The 27,635-nt window shown below is 34.4% G+C and overlaps 1 protein-coding gene and 1 pseudogene across 1 annotated transcript; both read right to left on the bottom strand.

Annotated features, from left to right (window-relative positions):
- Positions 1 to 1,074: 1,074 nt before the first annotated feature.
- On the bottom strand, positions 1,075 to 2,886 carry LOC121766450 (annotated as a pseudogene).
- An 11,729-nt stretch (positions 2,887 to 14,615) lies between these two features.
- LOC121766454 (probable 2-oxoglutarate-dependent dioxygenase AOP1.2) lies at positions 14,616 to 16,425 on the bottom strand. Its single transcript, XM_042162735.1, has 3 exons — positions 16,000 to 16,425; positions 15,343 to 15,673; positions 14,616 to 15,108 (listed from the first exon to the last, which is right to left on the bottom strand). Exons 1-3 carry the CDS (start codon positions 16,359 to 16,361, stop codon positions 14,953 to 14,955), a joined length of 849 nt encoding a protein of 282 aa, XP_042018669.1. The 5' UTR covers positions 16,362 to 16,425; the 3' UTR covers positions 14,616 to 14,952.
- Positions 16,426 to 27,635: the final 11,210 nt, after the last annotated feature.

Genomic DNA, 27,635 nt, shown 5'->3' with positions numbered 1-27,635 from the left:
TTCATGAAAACCAACACAAAGGATTCAATCAAATATATAATAAAGCAAACTAGATACTCTTGTGAAATAGATCTATAGAATGGAAACTTCAATCTTTCGATTTGTAGTCTTCAATCTTCAAATCTCTCTTCGAAGTGTTCTTGGGAGTGTGTGTGAGTGTAGGAGGCGGTAGGTGTAGAATGAATTTCGTAGCCTGCAACCCTAGCCTTTTCTTCTGATTTTTCCACGTAAAAAATTGCGTTTTCTGCTAACAGACGCGTCAAACCAAAGTACCTGGCCGGGTAGGATTATTACACTGGAAATCCACCCGGCCTGGTAGTTATTTTCGATACCTCTCTGGAATTCAGCGTTGTTTCCAGCATACCCGGCCGGGTGAAGCTTTTCGATGCTTCACAGCCTCATGTCACTAACAGCCGCATTTTGTCCTCTTTTTCATCTGTTTTTCCTAAACACTCAGCAAACACATACAACTCCAAAAGATAGATTAATTGGCTGGATATAGACAATCTCGAGTGATAAACTCGGCATTTAGCACTTCAACAAACCAATTAAACCAATGAAAATATGAGTTTGTCAGGTGGATAACTAGTCAGCTAATTTTCCAATAAAATAAAAATATCGTATTGATGTTGGGTTCAACTTTCATGTGCCCGTGTAATTTTCATCTCATGTGGTCCAATGTAGAATTTTGTTCCACTGATTGTGGCATCAATATTGGAACATTATAATTTGTGATTAAATTGTGTCATGATTAATTGTTTCATGTTTATTATGTTTCTAATTTCATTTATCATGTTTATTATGTTTCTAATTTCATTTAATTAATTTATTGTCTCATATATATCAATATTAAAAATATTTTAATCCATATATCCATATATATGGGTATGATACTAGTTTCAAATTAATTGTGATTCTTTTAAAAATAAATGAAATATTAAAATGTGAAGTATATTACTCTTTCTGTTGTATCAAGCTATTTCTTTTTTTTAAGCAAAGAACCATTTCATATTTATTTTTACAAAATATCAAAAACTAAATAATGTTAAAAATAATTTTTTAGAGGATAGAGAGTTGGAGAGTAAGAGGATGTATTTCAACATTATGAATGAATACAAACTCGAAATATATACTATATATCTACTATGCGGTTAGACTCTTCTTTCGCGATTCGAGAAAGAACCGACAAAGAAAACCCGGAAATGAGCTTATCTATCACATTTATTTGAAGCATCAAAAGCTTCTATTATTATAGCAGTAAATTAACAAGAAATTAAACACTCAATCAAGCAGACATATAAGCTGATAATCATGGAATTTAGGCTCCACAATATTCCTTGAGAGGATCCGGCAAAGCTCTACCAGCATCTGTGGTGGTAAACTTATTGAACTTATAGTAATCAAAAGGGTTGTAGAGCAAAGGGTGATCTTCATCCACCAACTCTTCCGGAGTCTTAATCACGCACCCTTCTTTTGCAACCGTAAACAATCCGATCATGTATCGAGTTTCATCCCCGCTCACCACCACCTTGTGGGTTGGATCATGCAGTCGCCCATTTGTCCATGCCTATAAATGACGCGTATCGGTGAAGTAAAATACGTGATTCATTACAAATGAAAAGGCCAAAAAATTATTAAAAAAAATTATGATCTCCATTCATGAAAAAATAGTCTCAACAATAGATGACACGTATTTTAATGAGAAATTAGTGAAATGAAGGAAATACATGTTTTTAGTACGTTGTAATAAAATGCAAAAATAAGATTTTTTTTTGTAAACGAGGATAGTAGTAACATACGCGGAAAGTGGTCCCGACTAAGACAACGAATGAATCGGGTGATGTTGGATTTGCAGGGATCCAAGTTTTCCCATCTTTGGTAAGAATCAGCAAACCGTTAACATGATTGAGCGATGCAATGTGGAGATGAAGTTCTTGTCTGTATGGGAAAATAATCCGAGCATTGAGTGAGGCGTTCGAGGCGCCTCGTACTTGTTGATACGACAGACGTAATCCGTGGAGTTGAAGTGTTCGTCTATGTATTTTTCCAGTCCAAAACTCTCCAACACTATCCGCCTCACAATCTTGTCCAGTTCAGACATTTTCTCACAATATAACAGTATATCTTTGCTGTTACAATAGTACAATCAAGAAGGAAATAGTATGTCTTAATGCACATTTTTTTTAGTCAAAATTTAATGTTAGATGAAAACTTAAAATATAATGCAGCCCAATTGATGTTTGCAAATAAACACAAACAATATTCAACAAAAATTAATGTGAAAATGAAACTATGTAGAACACTAGTACATAAGTATCATAAGAGAAACTATTATATGAATCTCAATAGTCAATTCATCAAAAGTTAGCAACATTAAACTTTTTAGTATATCCTCATATATTAAAAATGGTCATCAAAATGGTAACATTAATAAATTAAACAAAAAAGGGATTAAACCTGAAAGTGGGATTGCCTTGATTAGGCCACATGAGGTTGGCGAAGGTGTCGACTACGTGAGACGAGAGGGCGCCATCAATGGCTACACTTTCTACGAGTCCATCGGTATCGTTTCGGCCAACATAGCTATGTAAAGGTTTGTGTGGATTTTTGTTAAGTAGTTTGATGGCTAAAGGGAGATCGAAAAGTTGTCGAATCCCTTCACCAACTGATTTCCTCAACTCAAGAGGAATATTGTTATTGAAGTTAGCTTCAAAACACCCATATTCTTGAAGGGCTTCTCGAATTTGGATTTTAGTTGATTCCCACCTTGGAGAATCATTTTCTCCTAGGTTGCTCAAATCAATCAAAGGGAGCTTCATGCTTACACAACTAATTTTTATGAATAAAAACCTAGGTAACTCTCTTCTTGTAGGAAAACTCAAATGATCATGGTTGTGGTTGTGGTATAATTTCCATTTTTCGGTCTATTTATAGATCACGAAATGAACTAGTTTGGCGGGTTAATATGCATTAAAAGCTCATTTGGTAGCAGGGACTGAACTAGAAATGGAAATGAGCTGAAAATTAACAATAAATTTGGCAAAACACGCGATGCTCTTGAATCTGTGGTAGTGACTAGCCTTCTCTAATGGTACTAGTGGTCCGCAACGGTGTATATAGGATTGTTCGATTTGAGAATCCGAAGAAACACAGATAGTGATATCTTGATGTCCTAAGAGTCCGCAAATTGAGTTGTTAATATTAATTTTATACTAACATGGTATTTCATCCATTTGATATTACTTATCCCACTTATATGGAGTATAAACTTATACTCCCTCCGTCCACAAAAAATAGAGCACATTTGTCATTTTTGGTTGTCCACGAAAGAGCACATCTAAAAAAGGAAAGTTTTTAACAACTTCTCTCTTACTTTTTCCCTTATCTCTTACTATTAATATGGACTCCACATTCCACTAACACTACTTATCTCTTACTTTTTTCTTCTCTCTTACTTTACCAATTCCACATTAAAACATGTGTCATTCATAATGTGTCCTATTTTTCGTGGATGGAGGGAGTAATAAAATAGAAGTGGAATGTGAGACCTATTTTAAAAATTAGTAAAAGATAAATGAATATGTGTTGGCAGACAAACCAAAAATGAAATATGAGACTGAATAATTATGGACAAATAATAAATAAATTGATTAATAAAAAAAATATATTATTATACAAATAAAAATAAAACTTTAAGTAGTACTATTTGATTGTTTAAACGTTTTTGTAGTTAGAATAACAAATATTAATTTATTCCTAAACTAATAGACTTATTAATAATTTAAAGCACTCAAGTCTTGTTTATTAGTACTAATCATTTTTCCACCATTAAATTATGAATAGTGATAGTTAACAAATTTGTATATACAAATTGAGGGTATTTTTGTCATTTTCTCATATGCAAATATTAAGGAACTTACCGATTTTAATTGTACTTTAGTTTTACATTATAACCCCTCATGTTAATTCAAGAATGAATATAATACCCAAAACTCAAAAAGAATAAACGTATATTTTTTTTCTAACAATAATGTTTTATTTTCAAAATTTCACACAAATATTTTACATTAAGTTTTTTCTAGCTTTAACAAATAAAATATGGGAACATGTTAAAAGAAATACAAAAAACATAATAAAAAAAAGACTGTGAATATACTAATAATTAAATTAAATTTATTAAATCAAATTTAAAATTTAAAAATAATATGATAATAAATTATATTATAAAATTATTTATATATTAATTTTGCTAGTGCATTATATTTTTTACCCTTTCTTTCAATTATTTAACGTTTTTCATCCATAAAACAATTTAGTAGTATAAACTAATTTTTCATCAATTTTTTTAATTATCCTTATATTCTAATAACTAATTAAATTATATCATTTTTTATTTGGATCTCTCATGTACATTATATTTTATTTCATTTTTTTCAACTACTAAATTTTGTGATTTGGAATATAATTTGAAGCTTGGTATTTCAAATAATTTATGTATAGTATAGTACATGGAGAAACATAAAAAAAAATCAAAACATGATCATTTATACTATTGTTGAAAATTGAAATTATATTAATAAAGTAATTATCTAATACTATATTTTTTGAAAATATTAGTTGCTAATACATGTGAAGAATGTCACTGACATCGGTGGTCGTTGAGTGCGACGACCTTCTATCATCGAAATAGTATTAATTATAAAATAATTTTATAATATGAGTCTAAAATTCATTTATTTAATTTCAATATACTGTATCAATATATCTGGTAGTTATACGTATAAAGGTATAACACATGTTAGGTGCCACATGTTGCTATCATCGGCCCATCCTTATTGTGATATTTTTAACGCACTACAAAATTAATTAAGGAATTAATATTAAAATAATTCAATAGTTTGAAAATATAGTGATTTATCGTATAAGTTTAATTTTTCATGATCTTATCAATTTATTCACCAATAGCTATGCATTAGAAGATTGTATTATATGTGCTTGAGTCTAACAATCTACCATCATCGAATGACCTATATTATACGATTAAGTAATATTTATAGTTTCTTAATTACATAAGATTTCAATATATGATATCTTAGCAATGTATATATATTACTCTATATAAAATAAAGAATTATTAGAAAAAAATTATTTGAAAAATATAAAAAATGTTTATGACAAATCATATATATTAAAGAAGTTAACTGACACGTTTTTTTATTTATTTTGTAAACAAATAATTTATTCCCCTTTGGAAGATTAACTAATATGTAAATACTTGCGAATATAAAAGTTGAAATTAATAGAAAAATACCAATGTTTTTAAAAATATATATTACGTAATTAAATAGAATTTACAAATAAAAGAGTATTTAGATTAATTTTTACTTTGTAGAAAAAGGAACAATATATTTATCTTCACATCATTGTGATAGTTTAAATAAAATGAACAAATACTTATTTATTAAAATACTTATTAAGGTGAATATTTTTAATAATAAATTCAATTAATACATATTTTTTAAACAATATAAATTAATAAGAATAGAGTTAAATTAGTCATAGATATATGTAATTAAGGATGCTTCCAAATCAATTAAATTAGTCTTATCCAAATTTCAATTTGAAGGATATTTTGTATATACAATTTTTGTTAATTTATCGTTACTCTTAAATTATACTTTTTGGTTGAAAATATATCCATGTAAATATATTGGATTTAATTTAACTAATAAAAAAATTGGTGCTTAAATAAAACAAATTTATTGCTGGCTAAAAACTGAGTTAAACTATGTTGATTTTAAATTATCCTATTTTCCTAAACCCACTAAACAAAAAAATGGTGATAAACGGGAACTCTATTCCCAAGGTCATAATCATATCCCCTCTCCCCTCTCTTTCTCCATCATCTTCTTTCATCAATTGCTTCTATCTCTGTAATATAAAGCATAAAACATTGTAACCGAAATCTACGAGGATGGCACCGGCCAAGCCCCCGCTGAAGCGGCGGCTTTGCCTAGGCTATCTCCGTCCTTGTTTGGTAGGGATGGGTAAGCATGAATACTTGTCAACATAGATCGGAATTACAATAACCAACTCTATACTATTTTAATAATTTGTACTTTAAGTTTAATCTTGTTTAAATTACATTCCCTCAAATAATTTATATTATTCGAAAATCATCCATTACTACAATTAAAATTAAAGGAATATAAATGATTTAATTCTCTAAATATAGATTTTTTTAATTTATCGTACTATTTAGTAAAAATATTATTTAAAATACATAATTTTTTACAAAAATATTTGATAATCAATAATTTTCTCCTACGTTGCTCAAATCAATCAAAGGGAGCTTCATGCTTACACAACTCATTTTTATGAATAAAATCCTAGGTAGCTCTCTTCTTGTAGTAAAACTCAAATGATTTTGGTTGTGGTTATGGTATAATTTCCATTTTATAGGGCTGTTTATAGATCTTGGTTGTGGTTATGCTCTGTTCGGTTTGCAAGATTGTATCTAAGATTAAATTTGTAGTGTGTTTGGTTCATGAGATTCAATCCCACAACTCAATCGTAGATGGATCATGAGATAATTAGTCATACCTAACCCCTATGACTAAATAATCTCACAACTCAATATTAGGTTATATCTTGGTATTATTTTTGTAACACCCGTACCTTAAGTTAGAAATTTATCTTATGTAATGAAATAATGGATAAAATTATTTTAAAATGTTATGCCTCTCGATAGGTGTGATATGAAAAGAATATGGTTTTATGTGTTTAACGTGGAAAAAAGAATGTGTTTATGTTATTTTAAGTATGAACGATGGAGACTCGTTTAAGGTCTCGTTGAAAGATCGATGATGAAATTGCTATTCATTAGCAAGACGAATGTATTAAATGGAAGGAAATATATGGGCAACGACGCGCGTAAGCGAGGAACGGATGAACGGATATTATATTTGGAACAACACCAAATATTAATTTTGTATGATTTCTCGTACTTTAATTGGTATTTTTGGGGAACGAGATAGCAAAACCTAATATAATGAAGACCCGTGAATTTTTAATGAACGAAGGAAAAATACAAAATTATAATGTATGAATTTATTTTGGACTTTTCAAAATAAATTCGAAGTCCAATTAAAAAAATAAATTAATCTTGGAGTCTAAATACTCTTTAAATCCACCAAGTAGTGGTTTCACTAATTTGGGCTCGTATTCTATTTCTTTAGCCCAATTGGAATTTAATTGTGGAAGCCCAAGTATTTTTTTTATTGGACCAAGCCCAAGTCTTTTCCTTTTCTTTTCCTTTTTCTTTATTTTCTTCTTCCTTCTTGCTTCATGGCCGACGGTTTTCATTTTTCCCCATGATCGATCGGTTTTCCCCACTTCCCCATCAATATCCACCCTCTAAGCCACCCTCTCACTTTCACTTTGCAAAGAAAAAAAAGGGAGAAGAAGAAGAGAGAAGGAAAAGTGGCGAGAGAGAGAAGCCGAGAGAGGAAGCAAGAGGAGGAAATTTCACATCTTTGTTCATTCACCATCAAGTCCAACCTTTTCTTTTAGGAGGTATAATCCATCTCCATCTCAATGCATGAGTTATTATTAGCTTTGTATGCATATAGCTTGACCTTCTTCCATATCAACTAAGTAGAAACCGACGTAGAAATAATCGAACGATCGCCCGCGGCATAATCGAATCTAGGAAAGAACGAAACTTTATAACCATAACGTGTGTTGCGGGACGTTTCGGGGTGGTTTCGGAGGAGGAGAGGCCACCGCCGGCGACGGGCAGCGGCGGAACAGCCGCTCGACGTCTCCCCCGACGGCTGGCTCTCCATTGCGAACGGTAGACAACCCACGGCTGGTGACGCGACGGCGAGGCAGCAGCCCCAAGCCGCACGGCAGCGGCGACGTGGAGTGTCCTCCGCGGCAGCAGCTTCCGCCGGTCGAGCAGCGAAGGCAAGCGGCTTCCTCGGGCGGCTCCAGCTGTGGCGGCAGGCTGCTCCAGCCGCGACGGTGGCGAGCCGGAGGGAGAACGACGGCGACGACAGTGTGGTGGTCGGCTGTGTGTGTTTGCCGAGAGAAAGAGAGGGGCGACGGTGAGAGAGAAAGAAGAGAGAGAGATGAGTGGTGTGTTGGAGAAGATGATGAAGTTGGGCCATGCTTTTTGGGCCATGTGTTTTTTTAATTTGGGCCTTGATTTAAAATCTTTGTAGTAGGGCCTTATAATTAAATTGGAAGACTTTTTTTAATCGTGGACTCTCCTTTTAAGCGATGGGCTTCCTAATTAATTATCTTGAGGAATAAAGTGGCTAAGAAATTAATTCTCTTGGGCCGTTAATTAAAATTTAATCGGGAAGAAATTATTTAATTAATTTTCCGTAAGTTCTTTTTATCGAGTGAATATTTTACCGAGGTTCGAGATAATTCTTTTTAAGGGTAAATAATTACGGAAAATTTAAGTAAGCGCTTAAATAATTTTTTAGAAATTATTTTCGACGTTATGGAAAATGCGAGGAGCCAACGAAGGATAGAACGAGCGGTAAGCGGCCGACCGGCGTCGCACGCGCCGCCTTGGCGGCCGCCGAATAACCGAAAGTGCGCGGAAATCGAGAAAAAGAATTTTAAAAGAATTTAATTAGAGTGCATGCATTCTAATTATCGTTGTTATCGGGAATTGATATGATTTTATGTGTTTTCCGAAAAGGTGGTTCGCACGCACGCTAAAAGTCGGAACGAGGAATTTTTACGGAAATCTTAAGCTTTTGAGGTGGGCTTTATTCTTAAATGTTTATTCTTGAATTGATATGTTTATGGTGTTATAAGGATGTTTCTATAAAGTATGTCATGCCGTGGTTTATGCTTTGAAACTGCCTGTCTGATTGTCTACTAGAATAATACTCTACTAGACTTTGATGGTTAACGAATTCGGGTCTAACTAGGCTACGCCCTACTTAGACTAGTGCACTGATGGGGATCGTGAGCCGTCCCCTAGGTCGGCCGGTCCAGTGATCGAGATTGTGGCCACAGTCTCGTTTCACATGATGGTTCAGATATGGTATATGATGGGGATGATGTTAGTCCGCGCGGACACTTTTTATGGAATTGAATATTTTTGTGCTTCCCGGTTCTTCTTAAAGTAAAACCCGGGATTCACGCGATGATGGCTTGACATATCTTAACGATGAATGTTTTTCGGGCGTGAGTTCACTGGGTGCACCAAGTACTCAGCCCCTGCATATGTTTTCCCTATGTGCAGGTTGAGCGAGGTCGGGAGGCGGAGAATGTTGAGTGATGATTTCAAGAACTGGTCCGGTTATTATTATGTCTTCATACGTAGTAGTAACTATACTCTCAAATTGCTTCCGCTATCAAATGTCTAAGAAACTCTGTTATTTTCGTTATTGCCGAACTCTGCTATCGTTTACTTTGAGACTTGGGTTTTTGTTGAAACGTTGACCGGTTTAAATGAAACTTCATCCTTGTTTGTTAAGTCGTATTACCTTGAATTGTATGTTTTCCCCCTTCTTAAATCCCCCACGAGTCACGATTTCCCGTGCTTTCTATCCCTAGGAAGTGCGGTCGTGACAGAGTGGTATCAGAGCCGTGTTTTTCCTTCCGCTCTGGACCGAGAGTCGTTTATTCAATCTAGTCTAGACTCGTTTCGCTAGACTAAAAGAGTATTCGCTTAACACTCAACACTCCGTCTCACCGCGCTCAACACGAAAGAAGGCAAAAGTTGAAACGAAGCATAATAGAAGTGATAGAATGAATGGGGTGCGAAAGGGCGCGAATTCCAAAGGACGATGAAATGACGAGACAAGGATAACCTTGTGAAATGCGATTGTGATAGATGGAAGGATAGACGAAGTTGCAAAAGTACCACGTTTATAAAATACGAAACATCTATCCTTAGAGGAAAAAAAAAGAAAAAAAAAAAAGAAAAAAGAATTGTTACGACTTTTCCTTATGGAAATCGACAGGTATATGCACGGTAGTACGTATGAACGTTCTTTATGCGTTCTATCTTTCTCTACCTTGCTTTACTCTTTTCTACGAGTGGTTACTAAGGGGACTTACTTTTATGTAGATGGCGATCACGATCCACGCACCGCTAAGGGAAGGTACGTCAAGAATGGATTGCGGGCGGTGGAATGTACCGCGGCTTCGAGAGGGACGCGAGGGCCCCTTTGATATCTTATGTCGCCGATTACTTGACCTTATGCGGGATGCCCATGGCTGTGGAGTGAGGCACTATGAGGGAATCAAGAGATTGATTGATGGACTACCGGCACCTTGGAATAGGGGGCCGACGAGGTTTCACGGTCATACGTCTGGCATAAGCTTCCCGACTACAGCATGCAAGGGGACATGCATGGTTTTGTGAAGGTTCTCTGGAAGCACTGGTCGATGCTCGTGATGGACCGCCACCCTATGCTCCTCCAAGGAAAGAGGCGTCTTCATCGAGCCGCAGTCCCTACAGCGGGGGTCGGTAACGAGAGTGAGACGCCCCAACCAAACTGCCCTAAGAGGAGAAGCTTGGGATGCGCACCTCCGCACCTCCCGCGACGGAAGTTCTTGTGGTCGATGAGCATATCAACGACGCTACTGATGTGCGGGAGAGTGATGAGGAGAGGAAGAAGATCCCCTTGAAGACGAGGAGGATCCCATGGAGGATGAGGAAGACCCCGAAGAAGAGCCCTTGCGAGAGAGGTTGAAGTTGATAGCGAGGAAGGGGCGAAGATAGATCCAAGCGGCTCTAGATATTCTTCGAACGTGTTCGCATGCACTGCCATGAAAGAAACAAATCAAAGATTAAACTAAAACAAAAAAAACAAAGAATAAAGACCTGAAAGCAATTAACTGCAAGTAATAAAAAAAAATACCAGAAGTATATATAGTAATAACTAAAGGTCAGTAGCCGATATCGAACACGGGAATAAGATCAACAGACTGGCTACCTTCTACTAAGCTTCTTTCACTATTTGGAAAAAAACGAAAGTTTTGAAGATTTTTGAAACCAAGAATAGCTTGAAAGCAATGAAACAACTAATTGCAACTAATCAAAGAGGTAAAAATATGAGAGATAAGAGAATTCCAGGGATGTGCGTTCACAGTTATGGTTATACAAGTTCCAACTACAATACCCTAGCAAAGTTTATACTTCGATAGAACGAGTCACACAAGTTATGCCCATGCGGCACAAGCGTAGATTACAAACACTAGTTTTGTCAATCCTAGATTGGTAACTTCTAAAAGCTCCTAAGACCCTTGAAAAGTCCCCACTCTCAATTAACAGTGCAGTTTTAAAGGAAGCTAATTGTAGTGTCTATTAAGTGGATCTAACTCGCCAACCTCCTCTCACGATTATGTAGGAAATTATATTAAATCATCATCAAATGTGTCACTCAAACATGAAGTATTATAGAACCAACTTAAGAAAAAAACAAAGTAAAAACAAAACGGATATAAATAGCAAACGGAATTGTAAAACCAAAGTCCTTACTAACACATCCCTAGAATCCTATGAATTTAGTTACACATAATTGAATAAGCTAAAACATAGAATGAAGGGAAAACAAAGTAAACATAAGAACTAAAGTAATGGAACCCAAAGGTGAATCCTTGTAGCCTTGATGAACTCTTGAATCCGTCTTCAACCTCTTGCACAATGAAGAACTCTCTCAATTTTATGCTCTAGGATAAGGAGGTTTGAGGGGATATTTATAGTGGGAATTCGAGCAGCAGGAAATATGGCAAAATATAGCTAAATTTGGTAAATCTTGGGGAGAAAGTAGGTTAATTCGTGCACCGCTCTTTCGCAGCATGCCGTTGCCACCTTGGCCAGCGGTCGCTGCACAACTATCTGTAGCCTCTGACTCTTGGATAGCGGTCGCTGCATAATGTTGCAGCGGTCGCTGTGAATACTCGAGTAGCTTCGGGAACTCTTCTAGCAGTCGCTACGCTCACCCCAGCGGTCGCTGGGCGTGTTCTTCGTTCAGCACAACTTCTCGGAGCGGTCCGCTACTGGCGTGGCGGTCGCTGTGCAAGTTGCAGCGGACCGCTAGACTTCTCGAATGCTCCAGATTTCCAACTTCGACTTTTTCCTGTCTTTTTAGGCTCAAATAGCACAAATCTCACAAAACACGTCAAAATACCATAATAGAGAAAATATACAAAATATGGAAATGAATTGTAACTTTGACATTAAAAACGGACCAAATAAAGGCCTTAAAACAGTGCAAAATCTGAGCGTATCAAGTGTCTACTAAGTGTGGATCTAACTCGCCAACCTACTGTCACGATTATGTAGCAAGTTATATTAAATCAACGTGAAGCATTATCCGATTACTTAGGCAAGAAACCAAGTAAGAACAAACGAATATTGAATAGAGAACAGAATTGTATAACCAAAGTCGTTACTAACACTGGGGCCGCTGGACAGCTCCATAACTCTCTGGAATGGTTTGCAGCGATCGCTGCATTGGGTCCAGTGGGCCTCTGGGTTGCGCTTCAGTTCCAGCTTCCAGAATTTGATGTTTTTATGCCCTTTTTCAGCTCTATTTTGCTCATTTCTCACAAAACACGTCAAAATACCAAAATGGATAAAATATACAAAATATGGACATGAAATGTGATTTTGACATTAAAAACGGACAAAATAAAGGCATTAAAACAGTGCAAAATCCGAGCAAATATCAGGTTTTAATCGTGTAATATTGGGTTCAGGTCGTTCTCATTTCATGTCAACCCATATTATATCGTATCGTTAACGGGTTTGGGTCGTATTCAGATTTGAAGGTAGCAGGTCGAGTTAGAGAAGATATCAAAAGACGTACATAAGGTAAAGAAATTCTGCCCCCCATAAAACATTTCTCGATCCATCACCAAATTCAAGGATCTAATTGGAGTATTGCAGCAATCATTACTACTAGACATAAATATAACTATAGAAACACCAATAATTTGAACGGTGGTGTCATTGCTTGCTATATTAGAGGGCGGTGACTCAACTTATTTTCACACAAGAAATACCCGCAAGTGTACGGGGCTAGTGAATCAATTAGCAAGCAAGAGTATCGTATCCCACAGAGACAAGATTATATCAACTCAAGTACCACGCACAAATGTCGACTACTGTCTAGACAATCGAATAGGAATTGGTTTTGTTTTACACTACTAAAAGTATATAACAAGTAAAAGGAATCAAAAGTAACAAAGAGAGTATAACACAAGAGAAAAGTCTTTCAAAGAGAAAAGTAGAGTTTTGGATCCAACTACAATGGAAATGTGATGTAATTAGTTCAACAACTTCGATTACCCATTTTATGTCTCTAGGATTACTAGGAAAGTCTCTAGTCTAAGCTAAGTCCTCTCTCGAGTGTACTTACCCCGTTGATTAACCCTTAATATTGAAGTCTCCTTCTAATTTGTTTAGATTAACTCCAAGGAACAAAAGACCCAAGCACTCACAAAGGATCCCCTCTCTCGAGTGTAGATTATCAATGTAATGTTCACTCTTTTATCATCCCTAGTTAGGTATCTCTCGATTACTACTATCTAGGTAAACAAACCCAATTGGTAGCTAAGCAATTGAATTGAAAAAGCACAAGAGTAAACAAAGAAATCACAAGAACTAAGCAATCTAAAGAAGTTATAGAAATCTTTCGATTTGTAGTCTTCAATCTTCAAATCTCTCTTCGAAGTGTTCTTGGGAGTGTGTGTGAGTGTAGGAGGCGGTAGGTGTAGAATGAATTTCGTAGCCTGCAACCCTAGCCTTTTCTTCTGATTTTTCCACGTAAAAAATTGCGTTTTCTGCTAACAGACGCGTCAAACCAAAGTACCCGGCCGGTATTACACTGGAAATCCACCCGGCCTGGTAGTCATTTTCGATACCTCTCTGGAATTCAGCGTTGTTTCCAGCATACCCGGCCGGGTGAAGCTTTTCGATGCTTCACAGCCTCATGTCACTAACAGCCGCATTTTGTCCTCTTTTTCATCTGTTTTTCCTAAAACACTCAACAAACACATACAACTCCAAAAGATAGATTAATTGGCTGGATATAGACAATCTCGAGTGATAAACTCGGCATTTAGCACTTCAACAAACCAATTAAACCAATGAAAATATGAGTTTGTCAGGTGGATAACTAGTCAGCTAATTTTCCAATAAAATAAAATATCGTATTGATGTTGGGTTCAACTTTCATGTGCCCGTGTAATTTTCATCTCATGTGGTCCAATGTAGAATTTTGTTCCACTGATTGTGGCATCAATATTGGAACATTATAATTGTGATTATATTGTGTCATGATTAATTGTTTCATGTTTATTATGTTTTTAATTTCATTTAATTAATTTATTGTCTCATATATATCAATATTAAAAATATTTTAATCCATATATCCATATATATGGGTATGATACTAGTTTCAAATTAATTGTGATTCTTTTAAAAATAAATGAAATATTAAAATGTGAAGTATATTACTCTTTCTGTTGTATCAAGCTATTTCTTTTTTTTAGCAAAGAACCATTTCATATTTATTTTTACAAAATATCAAAAACTAAATAATGTTAAAAATAATTTTTTAGAGGATAGAGAGTTGGAGAGTAAGAGGATGTATTTCAACATTATGAATGAATACAAACTCGAAATATATACTATATATCTACTATGCGGTTAGACTCTTCTTTCGCGATTCGAGAAAGAACCGACAAAGAAAACCCGGAAATGAGCTTATCTATCACATTTATTTGAAGCATCAGAAGCTTCTATTATTATAGCAGTAAATTAACAAGAAATTAAACACTCAATCAAGCAGACATATAAGTTGATAATCATGGAATTTAGGCTCCACAATATTCCTTGAGAGGATCCGGCAAAGCTCTACCAGCATCTGTGGTGGTAAACTTATTGAACTTATAGTAATCAAAAGGCTTTTAGAGCAAAGGGTGATCTTCATCCACCAACTCTTCCGGAGTCTTAATCACGCACCCTTCTTTTGCAACCGTAAACAATCCGATCATGTATCGAGTTTCATCCCCGCTCACCACCACCTTGTGGGTTGGATCATGCAGTCGCCCATTTGTCCATGCCTATAAATGACGCGTATCGGTGAAGTAAAATACGTGATTCATTACAAATGAAAAGGCCAAAAAATTATTAAAAAAAATTATGATCTCCATTCATGAAAAAATAGTCTCAACAATAGATGACACGTATTTTAATGAGAAATTAGTGAAATGAAGGAAATACATGTTTTTAGTACGTTGTAATAAAATGCAAAAATAAGATTTTTTTTTTTGTAAACGAGGATAGTAGTAACATACGCGGAAAGTGGTCCCGACTAAGACAACGAATGAATCGGGTGATGTTGGATTTGCAGGGATCCAAGTTTTCCCATCTTTGGTAAGAATCAGCAAACCGTTAACATGATTGAGCTGATGCAATGTGGAGATGATGTTCTTGTCTGTATGGGAAAATAATCCGAGCATTGAGTGAGGCGTTCGAGGCGCCTCGTACTTGTTGATACGACAGACGTAATCCGTGGAGTTGAAGTGTTCGTCTATGTATTTTTCCAGTCCAAAACTCTCCAACACTATCCGCCTCACAATCTTGTCCAGTTCAGACATTTTCTCACAATATAACAGTATATCTTTGCTGTTACAATAGTACAATCAAGAAGGAAATAGTATGTCTTAATGCACATTTTTTTTAGTCAAAATTTAATGTTAGATGAAAACTTAAAATATAATGCAGCCTAATTGATGTTTGCAAATAACACAAACAATATTCAACAAAAATTAATGTGAAATTGAAACTATGTAGAACACTAGTACATAAGTATCATAAGAGAAACTATTATATGAATCTCAATAGTCAATTCATCAAAAGTTAGCAACATTAACCTTTTTAGTATATCCTCATATATTAAAAATGGTCATCAAAATGGTAACATTAATAAATTAAACAAAAAGGGATTAAACCTGAAAGTGGGATTGCCCTGATTAGGCCACATGAGGTTGGCGAAGGTGTCGACTACGTGAGACGAGAGGGCGCCATCAATGGCTACACTTTCTACGAGTCCATCGGTATCGTTTCGGCCAACATAGCTATGTAAAGGTTTGTGTGGATTTTTGTTAAGTAGTTTGATGGCTAAAGGGAGATCGAAAAGTTGTCGAATCCCTTCACCAACTGATTTCCTCAACTCAAGAGGAATATTGTTATTGAAGTTAGCTTCAAAACACCCATATTCTTGAAGGGCTTCTCGAATTTGGATTTTAGTTGATTCCCACCTTGGAGAATCATTTTCTCCTAGGTTGCTCAAATCAATCAAAGGGAGCTTCATGCTAACACAACTAATTTTTATGAATAAAAACCTAGGTAACTCTCTTCTTGTAGGAAAACTCAAATGATCATGGTTGTGGTTGTGGTATAATTTCCATTTTTCGGTCTATTTATAGATCACGAAATGAACTAGTTTGGCGGGTTAATATGCATTAAAAGCTCATTTGGTAGCAGGGACTGAACTAGAAATGGAAATGAGCTGAAAATTAACAATAAATTTGGCAAAACACGCGATACTCTTGAATCTGTGGTAGTGACTAGCCTTCTCTAATGGTACTAGTGGTCCGCAATGGTGTATATAGGATTGTTCGATTTGAGAATCCGAAGAAACACAGATAGTGATATCTTGATGTCCTAAGAGTCCGCAAATTGAGTTGTTATAATATTAATTTTATACTAACATGGTATTTCATCCATTTGATATTACTTATCCCACTTTGACTGGTTTCAAATATTAAAAAATGTAAAGAAAAAAGTTAATGTAATGTGCGTCATTTTATATGGAGTATAAACTTATACTCCCTCCGTCCACGAAAAATAGAGCACATTTGTCATTTTTGGTTGTCCACGAAAGAGCACATCTAAAAAAGGAAAGTTTTTAACAACTTCTCTCTTACTTTTTCCCTTATCTCTTACTATTAATATGGACTCCACATTCCACTAACACTACTTATCTCTTACTTTTTTCTTCTCTCTTACTTTACCAATTCCACATTAAAACATGTGTCATTCATAATGTGTCCTATTTTTTGTGGATGGAGGGAGTAATAAAATAGAAGTGGAATGTGAGACCTATTTTAAAAATTAGTAAAAGATAAATGAATATGTGTTGGCAGACAAACCAAAAATGAAATATGAGACTGAATAATTATGGACAAATAATAAATAAATTGATTAATAAAAAAAATATTATTATACAAATAAAAATAAAACTTTAAGTAGTACTATTTGATTGTTTAAACGTTTTTGTAGTTAGAATAACAAATATTAATTTATTCCTGAACTAATAGACTTATTAATAATTTAAAGCACTCAAGTCTTGTTTATTAGTACTAATCATTTTTCCACCATTAAATTATGAATAGTGATAGTTAACAAATTTGTATATACAAATTGAGGGTATTTTTGTCATTTTCTCATATGCAAATATTAAGGAACTTACCGATTTTAATTGTACTTTAGTTTTACATTATAACCCCTCATGTTAATTCAAGAATGAATATAATACCCAAAACTCAAAAAGAATAAACGTAAATTTTTTTTCTAACAATAATGTTTTATTTTCAAAATTTCACACAAATATTTTACATTAAGTTTTTTCTAGCTTTAACAAAAAAAATATGGGAACATGTTAAAAGAAATACAAAAAACATAATAAAAAAAAGAATGTGAATATACTGATAATTAAATTAAATTTATTAAATCAAATTTAAAATTTAAAAATAATATGATAATAAATTATATTATAAAATTATTTATATATTAATTTTGCTAGTGCATTATATTTTTTACCCTTTCTTTCAATTATTTAACGTTTTTCATCCATAAAACAATTTAGTAGTATAAACTAATTTTTCATCAATTTTTTTAATTATCCTTATATTCTAATAACTAATTAAATTATATCATTTTTTATTTGGATCTCTCATGTACATTATATTTTATTTCATTTTTTTCAACTACTAAATTTTGTGATTTGGAATATAATTTGAAGCTTGGTATTTCAAATAATTTATGTATAGTATAGTACATGGAGAAACATAAAAAAAAATTCAAAACATGATCATTTATACTATTGTTGAAAATTGAAATTATATTAATAAAGTAATTATCTAATACTATATTTTTTGAAAATATTAGTTGCTAATACATGTGAAGAATGTCACTGACATCGGTGGACGTTGAGTGCGACGACCTTCTATCATCGAAATAGTATTAATTATAAAAAAATTTTATAATATGAGTCAAATTCATTTATTTAATTTCAATATACTGTATCAATATATCTGGTAGTTATACGTATAAAGGTATGACACATGTTAGGTGCCACATGTTGCTATCATCGGCCCATCCTTATTGTGATATTTTTTAACGCACTACAAAATTAATTAAGGAATAAATATTAAAATAATTCAATAGTTAAAATATTGAAAATATAGTGATTTATCGTATAAGTTTAATTTTTCATGATCTTATCAATTTATTCACCAATAGCTATGCATTAGAAGATTGTATTATATGTGCTTGAGTCTAACAATCTACCATCATCGAATGACCTATATTATACGATTAAGTAATATTTATAGTTTCTTAATTACATAAGATTTCAATATATGATATCTTAGCAATGTATATATATTACTCTATATAAAATAAAGAATTATTAGAAAAAAATTATTTGAAAAATATAAAAAATGTTTATGACAAATCATATATATTAAAGAAGTTAACTGACACGTTTTTTTATTTATTTTGTAAACAAATAATTTATTCCCCTTTGGAAGATTAACTAATATGTAAATACTTGTGAATATAAAAGTTGAAATTAATAGAAAAATACCAATGTTTTTAAAAATATATATTACATAATTAAATAGAATTTACAAATAAAAGAGTATTTAGATTAATTTTTACTTTGTAGAAAAAGGAACAATATATTTATCTTCACATCATTGTGATAGTTTAAATAAAATGAACAAATACTTATTTATTAAAATACTTATTAAGGTGAATATTTTTAATAATAAATTCAATTAATACATATTTTTTAAACAATATAAATTAATAAGAATAGAGTTAAATTAGTCATAGATATATGTAATTAAGGATGCTTCCAAATCAATTAAATTAGTCTTATCCAAATTTCAATTTGAAGGATATTTTGTATATACAATTTTTGTTAATTTATCGTTACTCTTAAATTGTACTTTTTGGTTGAAAATATATCCATGTAAATACATTGGATTTAATTTAACTAATAAAAAAATTGGTGCTTAAATAAAACTAATTTATTGCTGGCTAAAAACTGAGTTAAACTATGTTGATTTTTAAATTATCCTATTTTCCTAAACCCACAAAACAAAAAAATGGTGATAAACGGGAACTCTATTCCCAAGGTCATAATCATATCCCCTCTCCCCTCTCTTTCTCCATCATCTTCTTTCATCAATTGCTTCTATCTCTGTAATATAAAGCATAAAAACATTGTAACCGAAATCTACGAGGATGGCACCGGCCAAGCCCCCGCTGAAGCGGCGGCTTTGCCTAGGCTATCTCCGTCCTTGTTTGGTAGGGATGGGTAAGCATGAATACTTGTCAACATAGATCGGAATTACAATAACCAACTCTATACTATTTTAATAATTTGTACTTTAAGTTTAATCTTGTTTAAATTACATTCCCTCAAATAATTTATATTATTCGAAAATCATCCATTACTACAATTAAAATTAAAGGAATATAAATGATTTAATTCTCTAAATATAGATTTTTTTAATTTATCGTACTATTTAGTAAAAATATTATTTAAAATACATAATTTTTTTACAAAAATATTTGATAATCAATAATTTTCTCCTACGTTGCTCAAATCAATCAAAGGGAGCTTCATGCTTACACAACTCATTTTTATGAATAAAATCCTAGGTAGCTCTCTTCTTGTAGTAAAACTCATATGATTTTGGTTGTGGTTATGGTATAATTTCCATTTTATAGGGCTGTTTATAGATCTTGGTTGTGGTATAATTTCCATTGGATCCTGTGATGTAACCGTTAGATTAATGTCACGTGTCATCTAATAATGTAGAATGTGTAGTCTTATAATGTAGCTCGGCTAATAATGTAACGATTTTTAGTCTAATAATGTAGATTGTGCAGTCTAATAATGTAGCACGTCTAATAATGTAACGCTTTTAGTGTAATAATGTAGCTCGGATGTTATGATCACAACCATCCAATCTAAAGATCTAAGGGCTGAGATATGCTTTGATTTATGACAGAATTTTACTTATGGACCATATATATATATATGAATATACTAATATGCGAACTAATTATAAAGTGCTAATGTACATCCAATCATGTGCTGCCACGTGGCACGAAAAATGCAATATTGTATACAGAAAAATGCGATATACATTTGTCAAGCGGTAGATTAATTTCGGCATATTGCATTTTTGTTATATGCAGATTGCATTTTTTATTGTCGAGTTTTGCTTTTTAGATATAGGTTGTTTATTTGCATTTTATATATAGACAGATTGCATTTATATATAATTTATTTTGCATGGTAGACAATTTAAGTTAACATGCAAAACTCAACAATATAAAATGCAATTTGCCTATAATTAAAATGCAATCTATGAAAATGTACTTACAGCTCGACAAATGTATATTGCATTTTTCTGTATACAATATTGCATTTTTCACGCCACGTGGCAGCACATGATTGGAGGTACATTAGCACTCTAACTAGGGATGCACCATAGTGCTCCCCTATCATATGATATACTAATATGCTAACTAAATTTAAAGTGCTAATGTACCTCCAATCACGTTCTGCCATGTGGCGCGAAAAATGCAACATTGTAAACACTAAAATGCAATATACATTTGTAGAAGTGGTAGATGGATTTTGGCAAATTGCATTTTAGTTATAGGTAGATTGCATTTTTTATTGTTGAGTTTTGCATTTTAGATATAGATCGTTAATTTGCATTTTATATATAGACGGATTGCATTTATATATAGTGTATTTTGCATTGAAGACAATTAATATTAAAATGCAAAACTCAACAATATAAAATGCAATTTGCCTATAACTAAAATGTTGTATAAGGAAATACATATATAGCTTCACAGATGTGTATTGCATTTTAGTGTTTTCAATATTGCATTTTTCATGACACGTGGAAGCACATGATTGGAGGTACATTAACACTCTAACTAAGGATGCAGCATAGAGCTCCCCTATCATATGATATACTAATATGCTAACTAAATTTAAAGTGCTAATGTACCTCCAATCACGTTCTGCCACGTGCCACGAAAAATGCAACATTGTAAACACAAAAATGCAATATACATTTGTAGAAGCGGTAGATGGATTTTGGCAAATTGCATTTTAGTTATAGGCAGATTGCATTTTTTATTGTTGAGTTTTGCATTTTAGATATAGACCGTTTAATTTGCATTTTATATATAGACGGATTGCATTTATATATAGTGTATTTTGCATTGAAGACAATTAATATTAAAGTGCAAAACTCAACAATATAAATTGCAATTTGCCTATAACTAAAATGCTGTATAAGGAAATACATATATAGCTTCATAGATGTGTATTGCATTTTAGTGTTTTCAATATTGCATTTTTCATGACACGTGGAAGCACATGATTGGAGGTACATTAGCACTCTAACTAAGGATGCGCCCTAGTGCTCCCCTATATATATATATATATATATATATATATATAGGGATGTGATCATATGATAACCCATATTTATGGTGATAACCTAATAACCTATCACTCTATGGACAAAATATATCATTTTATAAAACAGAATATCATTTTATGGATTAAAAGTATCATTTTATGCATGCTGAAAAAATATCATGTTATAGTGTATAAATATCATTTTAGTAAAAATGATATTTTTGACCTATAAAATGATAGGTTATTAGGTTATCACCTTAAATATGGTTATCATACTAACGCACCCCTATATATATATATGGGGTGCTGTTAGGTTGAGATTATTTAGCTAAATTGAGAAATGAGATGCAATCTCAGCCACTAATCCACAAGATTAACGAAATGTCAACAACTATCACATTATGTCAACACGGGGGTATAAGTGTCATTTCATTAATCAAATGGTGGAAAAAAATAAAATTAGATTTGAAATCATTTTCTAAAACCCTCTCTAATATATATCGCCACCATCAATCGTCTTCGCCGATCATCAATCAAGCCAGAGACGACGACGCCTCCGGACACGCCCTCTCTCTCTCGCGGTTTAACGTCGCCGCTGTTCATCGCGCTTCGCCGCTCCTGCTGCACGAAGCTCCGAACAGCCTTCGCTTCTCACGTCGTCACTTCGCCGGAAGCTTAATTGTTGATTTGAGTATGGATTTGGAGGTATTAGGCTTTGTATTATCAATTGTGTTGGATGTGAACTGATTTTTAGTGAGAGAAATCGCTACCTATGTTTTCGCTGCTGTTGTTCGCATTTGTCGCCGGAGCTCTGTGTAGAATCCAGAAAGTCAAGGAATCAGCTATTTTGAGGTTCAACTTCGCTTCGCTGTTTTTATCAAAATGCTTAAACATTTGGGGAAAAAATCTGAAAATACTGATTTCTGCTCATTTCAATGCTGAATTTTGCTTTTATCTCGCGATTTCAGCAGAGATCTCGCATTTTTTTATTTAATTCGATTTCTGCTGTTTTTTTGTTGATTAGCGATGGTAAAATCGGAAGAGATGGAAATGAACAATGCTGCTGGAAAAAACGGAAGAGAACAAGCATCTTCTTCCAGTTAAGGATTTGTTTAAATTTTTAAGATTATTGACACATGCAATAGCTATTGACATAGTTAAGATAATATACTTGTGTTTTCTATAAACGACATATACTTGTCATTGAGATGATATTGTATACTGTTGACATAGTGTATGCTTGTTTGGATTGTTGTTGACATTATAAACTTTAACAATTGATATAATAGTAATAAGATAATTGTGCTTGCTTTAAACAGGATATACATGTTATTGACATAGTGTATACTTATTAGAATCATTGTTGACATAATCAAATTGACATTCAGCCTCTGCTGATAGGGAGGTGCTGGTTTTGGGGCTGGCTCCGTCTTCCGAGTACACATTTTTGGTGTATGCTTCTCCAGTTGGAAACTATTTCAAGGTTGTGTTTAAGTTTTCAATTTTAATTCGATTGAATCAAGGGAATATTAAGGAGTTTGTGGATAAGGTTTAATTGTTGTGATTTGCAGGAAGAGACTGTGTCGATCAGCTTGTACGTTGAGGATGAGTTCCATCGCGCTGGCCGCGGTGGTTCTGGAGGTGTGAAGAGCGTCACGAATTATGCGCCAGTAAGTAAGTGTTGCATCTTTCTGCCAACTGTTTGATGAAATTTCTAAATGAAGTTGGCTACTGAAAGTTCGTCAAAGTGTTTTTATTTTTTTATTTTTATGATTTTGATATCGATTAATTTCGTCCTGCTTGTAAAAGCATGTTTCTTAGTATGAATTATCGGAATAATGTTTCTGATGCACGACTAAATTTAACAAATTTACAAAGTTCATTTGATATTTAATAGTAGTAAATACATTATAGGTGAGGTCATGAACTGCTAGTAATCATGGAGAGCAAGAACTACCAAGCAAGCCACTATGCCACTCAGGGCGATGAGCAGACGTTGCTCCAGCGCCTGCATCAAGAGCTTTACAATCTCAAGTTTCTAATCGTGGATCGCGCACGCTTTGCCGGATAAGGAGAACGACAGTCGGATTCTTCTCACCACTAGGCTTCGGGAGGTCACTGATAAAATTTCTGAAAAATCTAGTTTACTTCATGAGATGCAGCCGCTCGGGCTGGAGCACAGCTGGTAGTTGCTCTGTTATCTTACCTTCCGGGATATGCTGAAAAATGATAATGATGATGTTACATTGCCCTGCCCTCCTCACTTGAAGGAAATTGGAAGATCGATCGCCGAGAAATGTAAAGGTCTTCCTCTGTCACTGGTTGTGGTTGGTGGTCTTTTCATTCAGGAGACAGAAAAGATACTGCTGATGCTGCTGCAATGGGGGAGGGTTTCTACTTGGAGATCTTGGCTATAGAGCTACCTTTACTTGCCCGCTGGACTTCAAGGTTGTTTCCTTTACCTGGGTGCATTCCCAGAAGATTGTGAGATACGTGCCTCTAAACTCATCGAACTTTGGGTTGGTGAAGGTTTCTTCCTAAAACCTGCACTACCCACACAAACCATGGACAACTATTGTGGTTTCTGACTTTTGAACTTAGCAGTAGGTAATATATATGAAATGTCAATCAGTTCAACAACTTGTATTGAAATGTCAACAACGCAAAAACAATTCTTATAATTAAAAAAGAACAACTATTTTCTCTTAATTTTTTTTATTTGAAACAAGTTCTGGTATCATGATCATGCAATACATGTCAATAGCTTTCGTATCAAATGTCAACAACTTATATGAAAATATCAACAGCTTGTATATCAAATGTCAACAGCTTGTCAACAACTTGTATATAGCGTCAACAACTCAAAAACAATTCTTGTAATTAAAAAATAACAACTATTTTATCTTAATTTTTTTATTTGACCCAATTTCTGGCATCGTGATCATACAACACATGTCAATAGCATGCATATCAAATGTCAACAACTTATAGCAAAATGTCAATAGCTTGTCAACAACTTGTATATAGTGTCAACAACTCAAAAACAATTCTTGTAATTAAAAAATAACAACTATTTTATCTTAATTTTTTTATTTGACACAAGTTCTGGCATTATGATCATACAACACATGTCAATAGCCTGCATACCAAATGTCAACAACTTATAGCAAAATGTCAACAGCTTGTCAACAACTTGTATATAGTGTCAACAACTCAAAAACAATTCTTGTAATTAAAAAATAACAACTATTTTATCTTAATTTTTTTATTTGACACAAGTTCTGACATTATGATCATACAACACATGTCAATAGCCTGCATATCAAATGTAAACAACTTATAGTAAAATGTCAACAACTTGTCAACAATTTGTATATAGTGTCAACAACTCAAAATCAATTCTTGTAATTAAAAAATAACAACTATTTTATCTTAATTTTTTTATTTGACACAAGTTCAGGCATCATGATCATACAACACATGTCAATAGCCTACTTATCAAATGTCAACAACTTATAGCAAAATGTCAACAACTTGTCAACAACTTGTGATATTGATTTTCGCGGATTCCTCCTTTCTCCTGTACAACTCCATCGACGCATTCTGTATCCTAGGTCCACCGCTCGGATCCACCTCCACCTCCAACACCGCCGGCACACTGTGCCTCATATCCTTGGACGATTTCGTCACCTCCACGAGCTCGCGAGATCTGAAGCAGAAGAGTTCCGAATCGGAACCATTGTCACTGAGCTCCATTGTCAAGTCGATGACCTCCATCCCAAATAATCGAACGGCAACCATGGTGTTCGGCATCTCTTCCCTCATGGCATCCATTAGCTTCTCCAGTGATTCTGCAGCTCTCTTGAAGGCCTTCAATGGAGAAAAACAGAGGATAGTATATCATGTCACCACATCCAATCAAAGAAACAAAATCATTGCATATCAATATCCAGAATACCAAATGTCAACAACTCGTATTAAAATGTCAATGCTAAACGTGTACTTTTCATAGCCTCATCAATGCTAAATGTGTACCTTTCCCCATGATAATCCAGGCATATAGTTCCATCAAAGACATCAATTATTGTCTTAGCAGTACGTAGGAATGGTCTACCAAGGAGTACGCCTCTAGACTCAGTAGATTCGTTCTCACTCATCTTTATAACATGGAAATCGGCCGGGTAGAGGAAATCATGCACCTTAACTATTACGTTCTCTAGAACACCTTCTGGGCATATGCATGTCCTATCAGCTAAATTGATTACCACCTTTGTGTCAACGATCCTAACCCCTACCAACTTTCTATAAATGGAAAGAGGTAAAACATTAATCGAAGCCCCTAAGTCACACATGGCATGCTCGATCATGATATCACCAATAGATATAGGTAGAGTGAACATACCTGGGTCAGAACGTTTTGAGGGCATCCTCTTCTTCTGTATCACGGCTGACACGTTCTCTCCAATCACAATTTTGCCATTGGGCTTAGTCTTCCCGGCAATAAACTCCTTGATGAATTTGCTGAAGATAGGCAGCTTCAGGGCCTGCAGGAACGGCAGGTTGGTCTCCAGCTTCCCGAAGATTTCCATGAAGTCTACTGTGTCCTCTTTCTTCTTCTTGGTTTCTTCTCGGTAGGGAAACGGCTTCACCTGTTTCATCATGTTGGTAGAATCTCCCTTAGAAGATTCCCCAGCCTCTTTCCTCACTTCTTCGACTTCCACCTCAGGTTCTGGGTCTAGGAAGAATGGATCGGTCATTTGAGGTAGTGGTTGTTCCAAATCACCAGTCTGGATGTCATCCCCTGTTTCCGTGCCATCTTTGTGGGGGACTGGGCTCTCTTTCTCCAATGTCCTTTGAGATATGCTTTCATCAATCTTCATTGTCGGCCCTTTGTACTCGCGTCCAGACCTCAGGGTAATCTGACTAATGTTTGCCCTGTCTGGCGGCTTGACTGTGGCAGGGATCTTCCCTTCGTTCCCTCGCATCTCACTTAAGAAAGTTGTGATCTAAGACAACTGTTTCGCCATCATGTCCATCACCGCCTTGTGCTCCATCTGAGCGTCCTAAAGTTTATGCACCACATCATTGTTGGATTGCATGTTGTTTTGCATATGTTGTTGAGTACTAACTAGGTCGTGCACCATGTCATTTATACTTCTATGTGGCTTGGAATTTGGTTGACTGGTTCCTGATCCTTGACTGTGATTAGATCCACTCCCCTGGTTCGGGCGGAAATTCCCTTGACCTTGCTGGGACATGCGCAGCGGAAGTCGCGGTTCCAAACAAATCCTTTACCGGATCTATTTAGGTGACTATGCATTCAATTCCAATTTTATGCAATAACTCATAGATCTATAAATTAAACATCAAATAGACACGCAAGCATGCATATTCGACGTATATTAATGTTACCTCATAATCCATCATTGGATTGATGTTGCTTGCTGCACCTCCGGGCGATCCTTGGTTTATCGACCACGAATCTTCCGTACTATTCCCTTGTCCTTGATCATCCATCCGTGTGGGCGGATCTTAGATAATCAATAAATAACTTTTGAATAGATATAGGAAAATCCAAACACAATACACGAAATTGCCTCGATCTAATCCTATGAATTAGGATAAATCAAGAATAATAATCAAAACCCTAATTCTCCCACATGCTAGGCATGAAAACCGAGACCAAGAGGGAGAGAGAAGGAGGCGCCGATTTCTAGGCTAGGGTTAGGGTTTTGTGTTGTCTTGAATTGTGTGCTAGGGTTTCCACATCTCATCAATATTTATAGTGGACTTAATGGGCTAGTAAGGGGATCCATAGAATGATTTAAGTGTTGGGCT

This window comes from Salvia splendens, chromosome 15 (assembly GCF_004379255.2).
Source record: "Salvia splendens isolate huo1 chromosome 15, SspV2, whole genome shotgun sequence".
Lineage (NCBI taxonomy): Eukaryota > Viridiplantae > Streptophyta > Magnoliopsida > Lamiales > Lamiaceae > Salvia > Salvia splendens.
The sequence above is the reverse complement of the archived record's forward strand: the minus strand, read 5'-3'. Positions and strand labels throughout refer to the sequence as shown.

Excerpts from the sequence above, each read along its gene's own strand:
- LOC121766454 (XM_042162735.1), bottom strand. The coding sequence starts at position 16,361 with ATGAAGCTCCCTTTGATTGATTTGAGCAACCTAGGAGAAAATGATTCT. Across the intron at positions 15,674-15,999 it reads CAGGGCAATCCCACTTTCAG|CAAAGATATACTGTTATATT; the intron begins GTTTAATCCCTT and ends CTATTGTAACAG. Across the intron at positions 15,109-15,342 it reads TAGTCGGGACCACTTTCCGC|GCATGGACAAATGGGCGACT; the intron begins GTATGTTACTAC and ends CGTCATTTATAG.